This window comes from Humulus lupulus, chromosome 8 (genome assembly GCF_963169125.1).
Source record: "Humulus lupulus chromosome 8, drHumLupu1.1, whole genome shotgun sequence".
In the NCBI taxonomy this organism is placed as follows: Eukaryota; Viridiplantae; Streptophyta; class Magnoliopsida; order Rosales; family Cannabaceae; genus Humulus; species Humulus lupulus.
The window spans coordinates 108,452,787-108,463,613 of record NC_084800.1 but is presented as its reverse complement, the minus strand read 5'-3'; the positions used below and the strand labels follow the sequence as shown (position 1 = coordinate 108,463,613).

At 32.7% G+C, this 10,827-nt stretch overlaps 1 protein-coding gene and 1 long non-coding RNA gene across 2 annotated transcripts; both read left to right on the top strand.

Annotated features, from left to right (window-relative positions):
* The first annotated feature begins 6,749 nt into the window (after positions 1–6,749).
* On the top strand, positions 6,750–9,485 carry LOC133798293 (uncharacterized). Its single transcript, XM_062236534.1, has 5 exons — positions 6,750–6,967; positions 7,114–7,209; positions 7,294–7,395; positions 8,256–8,562; positions 8,744–9,485. The coding sequence occupies exons 1-5, from the start codon at positions 6,941–6,943 to the stop codon at positions 9,163–9,165; spliced, it is 954 nt and encodes a 317-aa protein (XP_062092518.1). The 5' UTR covers positions 6,750–6,940; the 3' UTR covers positions 9,166–9,485.
* Positions 7,403–7,807, top strand: LOC133798294 (uncharacterized). Its single transcript, XR_009875816.1, has 2 exons — positions 7,403–7,658; positions 7,762–7,807. It is a non-coding gene; the product is annotated as an uncharacterized LOC133798294 (long non-coding RNA).
* Positions 9,486–10,827: the final 1,342 nt, after the last annotated feature.

Below are 10,827 nucleotides of genomic sequence, written 5' to 3'. Positions count from 1 at the left end.
AATTAATCAAACATGCATTTTTCCAAACTTATATCACTGCAGCACACAGTCCCATAACTTATCTCCTCTAATTTTTAAATCCTACATTCCACTAAGTTCAATACCTTAATTATATATTAAAGTCAAAAAATATCACCTCTAATATAAAATCCTCAAAAGCTTGATCTCACCAACAAATTCGTCAACAAAAAACCTATTCAAATATACCAATAAACAAATAAAATGAAAAAGTTAACAAAATATAAAGAAAAATTTACTAAAAATATTCTAACTAAATAAATAATAAAGTGGAGCTTAAAAAAATACATAATTTATTATATATAGCAATTTAAATACTTAAACCCGAAATTAAATTATTTTTTTGCAAAAGTTAACAGAATATAAAGAAAAATTTACTAAAAATATTCTAACTAAATAAATAATAAAATGAAACTTAAAGTAAACAAATAATTTAATATATATATACATATTTAAACAATTAAACCCAAAATTAAAATTTTAATTTTTTTTTGAAAAAGTTAACAAAATATAAAGAAAAATTTACTAAAAATATTCAAACTAAAAAATTAATAAAGTGGAGCTTATATATATATATATATACCCATTTAGAAACTAAAATCCGAAATTAAATTTAATAAAAAAATTGAAAAGTTAACAAAAAATAAAGAAATTATAATAAAAATATTCTAAAAAATAAAATACTAAAATGCATAGTTTAAGACTAAAACAATTACATAATCATCAATATAAAACTAGTGAAATATTAAAAAATCCAAAATATAGCTATTTCATTAAAAAAAAATCATAAAAATTAATAAAATTGCACTTACTTGTGATAATTGAGTAATGTGGGTTCTCGAAGTAGCAAACCACAAAAAACTAAGAAAGTTTTTGGGTTTTCAAACAATAATCTTCAAGAATCTAAAATCTAAAAAAAAAAACTATGTATAAGGTTCATAAACATATATAATTCATTATTTTCACCTTAAAATTGAAAAAAAAAACTCATCAAAATGGGTCAAGAAGCTTGGAGGCGCCTTTGGTTTGGAGGGATTTCGCGCATAAAACTTGAATGAAGTTTTTAGGTCAAATGGGCAATCGGGGGCGAAGCTATTAACTAATTTTGGGCGAAGGGTGTTAGCGTCAGTGCCTAACTGACGCTAACGATGTTGTTAACTGCGTCACGTGGCCACTGATGCAATTGGTCTCCACTAACACTGTTAGTGTTACAACTGACGCAAATACTCTTTCATTTGTTGCAGTGCTCAACTGCCACAAATGTTAATTCTCGTTCAATGGCATCAGTCAACTACGTTGATTGACGCGTTTGATTGACACAAAATGAGTATTTTGGTGTAGTGCCATTTAGGCTTTGTGTTTAACCAATTCTAATGTTCCATCACTTGGTTAAGTATAAACCTCAATCTGTAACTCAAAAGTATTGGTGCATAAAGTAAAATATCTTTCGATTAAAACTTTACCGTAGTGAAAATATTACAAAGCTTTATCAAAATCCTTGGTTGTTTACAAGCTTTAACCAAATATTCCTAGTGATAAAAGCGATAATACTTCACACCCTTCCACTTGACCACTATTTTTCCCATTTCGCATGCTCAACACCCTTAATGGCCTTGTGCTTATCTATTCATGAACTTTCTTAGGAGAAACTCCAACTCCCATGAGAGGCGACACCACTTCTAAGTTCACTTTGGTGAAGTTCTTACAACATCTTTGCCACATTAGAGATGTTTGTTGCATACAATTGAACTTCATTAAAAGTTTTAAGCTTAACCCTTATGTCCGGTAGCAACCAACACTAACCATCTCTAGATGTGACTCAACAATATGTTAGTGTTGAAACTTATGCACTTATCAATGATTTGTACTTACCCATTGAACTCTACACTCGGTGTTGATGGGCTTTGAGTTGGGATGCCATCATTAAAGAATCTATATTTCTAGGAGTTTCATTCCCATTTTGATGTAGAACTAGCCAAATCTCTTGTAAGATGTTTTATAAATGGATCTACTAGGTTCTCACTAGTTCTAACATATGAGATCGATATGATTGTCTCTTGAATCAATTGTTCACATACTCATGTCTTAGACTTATATGTCTAAACTTTCCATTATACACTTTATTATTCACCTTAGCTAAAGTGACTTAATTATCACAATGTATCGAGATTGTCGATCCGTCAATTGCGGTTTATGATATATCTAACATAAGATCTCTAAGCCACTATGCCTCTTTGCCAGTTGCTGCTAAAGCTTTAAACTCAGCTTCCATGGTTAAGTGAGAAATATAAGTTTGTTTCTTAGAACCCCAAGAAACTGCAACCCCACCAAGTGTAAATACCCAACCCGTGGTTGGGAGATTGTCTCCCACACCTGATATCCAACTTGCATCAGAATATCCTTCAAGTATCTTTAGAAATGTAGAGTAATGAAGGCTAAGTTCCTTGGTTCTTTTAAGATATCCAAGAACTTTCTCAATAGCCTTCCAATGCTTTATATAGTAAAACCTTCATAAAGTGTTACTCTATATTGGAATAACTCATATATATTCATAAAATGTTTTAGCCTTAACTTGAGACTAGTTATAAATATGAATAAACTTCACATTGTAATAAGTTATGATATTTCTTGGTCCCGCCTTTTAAAAATATGCCTCGACACAGTAATAATTGTCTTAATATTAAATATATTTATATATATTCTATCTTATACATACTGAAAATTCATGTAACGTCCCAAATTGCTAATAAGGCTTAGTGCCTTGATAGTATGTCAGGAGGGCATAATTGAATATATATGTGTGGAATTAATTGATTAAATGTGTGACTATGTGACATACATGATTTATATGGTAATATAAATATATGTGCATGTTATGTGTATTAAATATGCATGTGAGCCCGTTAATAAGGACATATTTGTAATTTTGACCCGTTGAGGGTATAAATGTGATTATATGCGTTAAATTATTGAGACCACATTATTATGTGGATATATATGAGGTATTCAGCTCGAGGTGATCCTAGTGAGCGGATTAGCAGAATAGTCACAATGGGGTTAAATGCCCGACTCGGGGTGAGCCTAGGGGTATTCTGGGGACTTAGTGCGCATTTGGGATTTATCGGGTAACAGGTAGTTATTTGGTGATTATTTGGGCACGTTAGGATTAATTGAGAATTTATATGAACACTCGAGGAATTAGAAGGAAATGGGGCTAATGACCGTTTTGCCCTTGAGGGCATTGAAAGGAATGGTCTTGACCTAGGGGAACTTTAGTCTTTTTGATGTTAGGGGATAGACTTGGGCAGTCTTGGGAAGCAATCAGAAGAAAAACAAACACTCAACTGCTCTCTCTCTCCATCACTCTCGTTTTTCTCTCTCTCTAGAGCATTGGGAGATATTTGGAGTCTTGGTGAATTCAAGGGGAAGGGTTGAGTTTTTTCTGAAGAATTGAAGCTAGGATTACTTGAGGATCAGTTCAGGCTTGGAATCGTTATCAAGGTAAGGTTTAAAACCTATTGATTAGGTGAATTTCTGTGATCAAGTTAAGTTTTTTTAAGTTTTTAGATTAAGTGTGAACCTTAAGATTTGAGGTAGTTTTTGAGCTAGTTTATAGGTCATGAATGTTGTATATGCCGCAGTGAACTTGTGTTGGGGGTTTGATTTTGGAAAAAATGAGGTTTTCAGTAGTAAATTCTGAAGATTTTTTTATTGAAAACGTTGGGGATTTATGGGTTTTGGGCTCGAGTCGCGGCCTGTTCTTTAGGCGTCGATGCTCGTGTGCAGGGGATGGCCTTAGCGATTCTCCGAAATCGCCTAAGCGCCACGACGCTGGTTGGGGCGCGCCGCGGCCCATGTTTTCTAGGAGAGAGCCCCTTTGCTCTCTGACTTGTAGAGGGTCGTGGCGCCTCTGAGGAGGGCCACGACTCAAATAAGAAATGTTTGCCAAAGAGGGTTTATAGGCTTGGGAGCTCAAACCTAAGTGCTCGAGAAGGATTCTACTAACCGGTTTAGTAGAACTCGAAGTCCCGGAGGCTAGTATATTATTCTCAAGCTTTTATTTGGTTTAGGTTTTAATGGTTATTTATTATTACGTTGTGACTAGGTTTACCGTTAAGGCTCGGCCTTGGGGATCGTGCTCAAGACCATCTTACACCTTCAGCTCGGGACTCGAGGTAGGAAAACTACACCCGGGTTGTGATCGGGGCTTAGACCCTTGTTAACGAATATGATTATGATTGTGAATATATTTGTATTTGATAATATCTGGATAAACATGCTTGTTTATGCTGCAATCGATTGCGTATTCTACAATCTATCCATTTTTTATATTTGATCTTAAAGTCTGGCCTAAGGGAGTCGGGGCTGATGTTAAGCGTGCGGAACGCTACCCGGCCTAAGCGTACCGGGGCTAGTTAAATAACATGAGGGCTTGACTTAAGGGCGCTATGCCTGAGCGTCACAGAATAAACAAAAGTGTCGTTTGCACTTAACTAACTGTATTGAATGTTGAGATTGAATTACATGTGTGGATTGAGTTGATTATCATTGCTTAGCTTATTGCTTATGCTCTGTTGTTATTGAATTGATTGATTTAAGTATACTTTTTATATGTTGTTCATTTGTGATTGTGAATTAAGTTTTCTTGCTGAGTCTTGGCTCACGGGTGCTATGTGGTGCAGGTAAGAGAAAGGGAAAGCTGGACCAGCAATGAATTTGAGAGCTTTAGGGGCAGTGTGTACATTTGTAGTTGCTCGACCATCACGGCCGATGGATCAACAGGGACTAGAGCCAAACTTGATTTTGCCACTTAGGCTGGCTTTAATTGTAATCATTTTGAGAGTCGTAAATGCCTTGTAAACACCTATTTTTGGGATTCAATGTACATACTTAACTTTTTAATGAAAACAACTAATTCTATGATCAATTTTTTTAACCATAATCCATTAATTAACCTTAGTAGCACATTTATGTCCAAAAAACTTGATTAGCGAGTCCAACATTATTTAAAACACACAATGTAATAGTCTTGTCTATCTAGGGCATTACAATTCATGATAAAATTAATTATCAATTTAGATTTGTAAAATAACTTTGTATATTTCCAACATTATATAGATTTGTATATTGTAGCTATTCATTTATGTCATTTTCGTTTATCAATGTCTATACATCGAATTTGACATGTTTTATCAATTATTATTTAATTTAAATATAAATATGTATATTTCCAACATGTTAAAGATATACTTCTATTAAGTTATAATCTCCTCATAATTATAAAAAAGGTTGGACCCAACATTGTTACTATAGAGGTGTTTTAGAGTAATTAATGCGTAAATATCTAAGTAAAGTACTTAGTTGATTTAATGAATTAAAGATATCAAAATAAATGCAATAATAAATATAAAAGGCATGAATTTATAGTGGTTCAGCCAGAAAAAAATAACATATGTTCACTTTAGGTAATTGTATTGATGAGGAGTTTTAAACACATGAGGACAGTTACACTTTGATTAATTTCTATTCTTGAGGTAGCTGAGATTACAAGAGAATCAATGCACTCTCTCACGTTTAATTATATTAGAAATGAGAAATATATTTTTAGAATTTTTTCAACAAATAATTTAAACTGAAATTTCAATTAAATAAAGAATAAATAACATTTTTCTTCTCAAACTATAACCAATTCAGATCTTGCCTCTGAATGATTCACGATCTTAAAAATTCTACTCCAACTATACACGTTATTAAATGTGAGACTTCTATTAGATTTCATCATAGACAGCTAACAAATTGATGACGTGATATTTTGGTCGCTGATATGACAATACCACATGTAGAATAATAAGCAATTTTGCTTCCTGAACTTTAATTATCACCAAATCGTAGACCTTTTATTAAAAAAAATAATTTAAAAATTGAAAAAAAATATAATTTTTTCTTAAAAAATAATTACAACCTTAAAAAATTAATTTTTTTTTTAATGATAATGTTAATTGTAATTTTTGACAAATGTTCCGTTTGATAAAGTTTTTGCTTTTGCTTATAGCTAAAAATATAAGATAAGTAAAAGTTTTGACTTTTTTTTTTTTTTTTCTTTTTAGTTTGGATAACTATTTTATAAAGAGTTGTTCAATGAAAAATTCTTTTTAAAATGTTTGGATATCAATAAAAAAAATTAGGAACAATAAAATTGGATAATTCTATAGTAAGGCATAAAAATTGCCCCTACTAACCCACATTTTGGCATTTTCTATTTTTAGTATTTGAAAAAGTTATTACCCAATTTTTTTTATGGCATTATATATTATAATTATATCACACATCCCACTAATTTTGGGAAAGTCCAAATAATTTACAGTGCCCAACTCAGAGTTCAAACCGTCTATTTTCCAAGCGTATAAAAAAAAATAGTCACGTGTGCAATTAACCGTTTGAACTATAATTTGGGCACTATATATTATTCAAAAAATTTCGAAAATTGATAAAATATCTACTATAACTATAATATACATTGTCATAAAAAAATTATAATTTTTCTAAATGCCAAAAATAGAAAATACCTATTGGAGAAGACATTTTCTATACTCATGCCAAAGAATTATCCAATAAAATTATTCTAATTTAGAAAATAACTTACTTACGTTTTTAAATTTTGTGTGTGTTTTTTTTAATTCTATAAGGTAAAAGTAGCTTAAAAAAAAAGGCCAAACGAGCGAAAGTACTCTTCTCTGCAGTCATATATTTCAATAAAGGGTCTGGAGTTTTTTTCTAAACGTTTCCCAAAAGTAAGCTGCTTTATTGATTTTGCATAGGTCTGTGATCGGTCAGTGATCACCATTCGGAGAAAGCAAGGTCGAGAGTTTTACTTTCGAGTTTTCCTTCCTGGTATTGCCTAGGGCTAAAATAGTTCTTGAAAATGGCTCCAAGGGGACGATCCAAGAAGGTTATCCTTCCTTTTTCTCTTCTCATACCTTCTCATCGTTCTGCATTTAGCATTTTTCTCTACTTGTTATTCTTCGAATGCCTTTTTTGGCTCGTTTTTTTTCATATTGTTTTATTGATAGTTTGATGTTTGATAATATGCTGTAGAGAGGTAACACGCGTATGGACGCTGCTGTGGATGCTATGGGTCGATTTGGATTTCAGAAGCAACGTGTTCGTGAAACTGTCAAAGAACTTCTGAAAGTGGGTTTTATTTCCTTTTCAAATTACATATAATATGTCTATATATATGTATATGTTTGAGGTTCTGAAAGGGTTTTGCTTTAGGTTTATGGAGGAGATGATGGATGGCCCTTTATTGAAGACGACTCTTACGTAATCCTACTTGATGCTCTTCTTGAGACACAGAAAAGTGATTCTCCTAAGAAGGTAGGTTGGTACTTCTATGCTATTCTTTCTTGCTTATTATATTATTACGATGATGATGATGATGATAGGTGATGTTCTGTTGAGGGAACAATTTGAAAAGCTTTTACTTTCTCTAATGGTTGATATTATTATGTTCACTCAACTAAACATACTGCATAGATCGAAATAAGGAATGGGCCCCCATTTAGCTAAAAAGAGTAGGGCAAAGTAAGAAGGATAAGGGCTCTTCGATTGTTCTGTAGATGATAACGGGGAAATTAATGGTGGGTTTGTAAGAAGAATATATGTATGCTTCTAACTTTTCCATTATTTCTTGATTCTAGAACAAGGTATTGAAATCCTCTTCTATTTTCTTGTTGTGTTCAGAAGGTACCCTCTATTTTCATGTGTGTTGTATTTGGTTACCGTAGAAGAAATGTAAAGGGAAGGAGTTGCAAGTATCAGTCTAAGTTGTTGTATTCTCTAGTGTGAAAATTAGGCAAAACAAAAGGTAAGGAACGGCCCTTCGATTGTTCAGATTGTAAGAAGGATAAAATACATGAAGTGCATGTAAGTTTTACAGTTTACTGAAATAAATATGTAATAGCTCATTTACACAGCCATATAAAACATCATCTGTTTCCTCATATTTTTGGTTGTTATTGTAGCTAACTAATAGATAAATGCGCTTAATTTAAACCCTCTTGGTTTAGTTGAGTTGGTTAAAACTTTCTCTGCTATTACTGTTTTAGCTGTATATATAGTAGTCAGTAAAATACTAATAAGTACTGCAGTCATGATGCTAGTTTGAACTTGTACTTTATTTGACCTAATTTTGTTTTATTTTGGTTTTTACATTTTTTTTTTGTCTCATTTTAAAGGATGTTTCACAAGATGATGCAAGAAGTTTGAAAGACACAGAACCATCAATTGTTGGGTCCCCTTCTGGAGTTACCACACCCAACTTTTCTGAGCTTCAGACTCTGAACGCCAACTTGCCAAGCGATGGTGCTTTGTACTCTATAAAAGACCCAGAACCAGTAACTGCTGGGTCTTCTTGTGGAGTTCCCATACCTGACTGCTCTGAGCTTGAGACTCTGCATACCAAGTTGCCCAGTGATACTACTACGAACTCTATATTGCAAAGCACTAAAGCTCTGGACTTTGAGGCACAGACTAATGAAGCAGGTAATTTATTTTTCTTTGCTGTTCAGATTTTTCTATTTACATTCCCCTTGGACACTTTAGACGAGTTAATCTTGGCAGACTTGAAATTATTTTTTCATGAGAATTGTTTCCTATTAACAATAATGCTGTAGCTTCATATTGCTTTAAACTGCTTTTCTTAATATGTTTCCCGGGGCAAAAGATGACAGCTCATCAACTAAACAAGATGAAGGGGCGAGCTTGGCAGATGAGAAGCTGAACTTGAATTCCACTACAAAGAATGTGGATAATTTGCTTGATTTCAAAATCGAAACTGATAAACGACACATTGTGTGCGCCAAAGATTCAGGAGACAACAAAAATGTTGCAAATACCGCCCCCATTCACACCCCGAACCAGGAATGCTCTCTTTCATTAAGGAAGCGTCGACGTTATCATGGTTGGATTAGTGCCAGTTGCGAAGATCACAACGACAATGATCTTGTGGATCTAACACCAATTCCTTTACCAGAAGGGTTAGCAAGGTTGTTCAGGAAGATTCATGGTGAGGAAAAACGCAAGTCAAGTTGGGATGTGAGGCCTGAAGATATGCCTCAGGCTCTCACCAACTCTCTTAGAGCCTAGATCACCTTTTTTATAACCATGTGTTAAGCTCTGGTTTTGGGTAGATAGCAATACTCGGTGACACTAGTGGACTTTGTGGACTTAGGCTAGATAGCAGGTTTTGCTGATGAAAATGGCGTTGTATCATTGGAGAAGCAGCTGAACAAGTACATTTGTTATTCCCATTTTGGGTTAATACAATAGTGGTGGTAAAAGGACTCGTTCAAATTTTAGAAGTTATAACTTTCATTGTAATTTCTTGTAGGAACATAGACAAGTTTAAATTAGGATATACTATTGTATATAACTTGGGGATAATTCGTGGGGCTACTTTTGTCCCTGCTTTGTTTTCGGTATTTGTCTCTATTTTTTTTTTTTTTTTATATGACAGTGTACATTTAGTTATAGTAGATATCTTATTGGTCTTTTAGAAATTCTAAATAATTTACCGTGCCAAAAATATGGTTCAAACAGTCATATTGCACGATTGTCTATTTTTTTTTATTCTTGTGCAATTTATATTTTGAACTCGGTAAATTATTCATAATTTTTTAAAAATTGGTCGGAGCCTATTATAACTACAAATGACATGGTCATATAAAAGAATTTGGGTTATCATTTTTTCATGTGTCAAAAAGACTTCCCTATCGGTATGAGCAAAAATGACACTCTTATTATAATTTTTTATTTTTTTTAATAATTTAGAATAAATAGGGACTAAAACACCTAATGTTTTCCAAAAGTTATGCATTTATGACTAATTTTTTCTTAGAGGAAAAACACTCAAAGTTGCTAAAATATAGTTTTTGAGAACTTATTTTTTCTACAGAAAAAATACACAGTATACTCAAATAGTTAAACATATGTGAAATTTTTAAAATTGAGTATTTAAATGTTATATTTTAGAAATTATGAATATTTTTTTTGGTCAAAATAAATGTTTGGGTATTTAAATGTTATATTTGATCAATTTTGGATATTTTTACCATAAAAAAAATTGACTATAAAAGTGCAACAATTTAAAGATATAAACTATTTTAACTGCCATTTACAATGTTGACTCTCTTTATACTTCAGTTTTGTTACAATGTTCACTCTTTTTTTACACGCTCATAATATGGAAAAATCTTTTAAAATTACATGACAAGTACCAAAAAAAAAAGTTAATATGTGTTATTTATGGGAAATTTGACTTTTAATGCATGTAAGAGGATTGTATTTAAAAAATACCCTATCGCTATATGAGTCTCATTTTAGTCCTACTAATTACCTTAGTACCCAAAATACCCCTAGCATTTGTTTCCCACAGACTCTTTGTATTCTCTCGGTCTTTCTCTCACTTTCTTAGTCCCGAAGGAAAAAAACACTCAAACCCAAATTAATCCATCAGAACCCAAGCAAATTGGAGAAGCATTGTCTTCCATGACCATGACCAAACATCTGTGGCTTAGATATTGTCGGAGTTGACGATTGGAGAAGGCAAAGGAGAAGAACGTCGAGCAAACAGACCAAACTTTGAGGAAACAACCCCAAAGAAAGCGAAGGTGAGGGATTTCCTTTTTAATCTGCAATATGTGTATGTGCCTGGTTTTTTTTGTTGATTTTTGTTCATAGGATAGATCGGGGCTGGGGAATGAAGAAATCTGAGTTTTTTTTTCGAGATTTTTTATGCACATCGATAGA

Coding starts and splice junctions, on each gene's coding strand:
- LOC133798293 (XM_062236534.1), top strand. CDS start 6,941: ATGGCTCCAAGGGGACGATCCAAGAAG. Junction 6,968..7,113: donor CAAGGGGACGATCCAAGAAG/GTTATCCTTCCT, acceptor AATATGCTGTAG/AGAGGTAACACGCGTATGGA. Junction 7,396..8,255: donor AAAGTGATTCTCCTAAGAAG/GTAGGTTGGTAC, acceptor CTCATTTTAAAG/GATGTTTCACAAGATGATGC.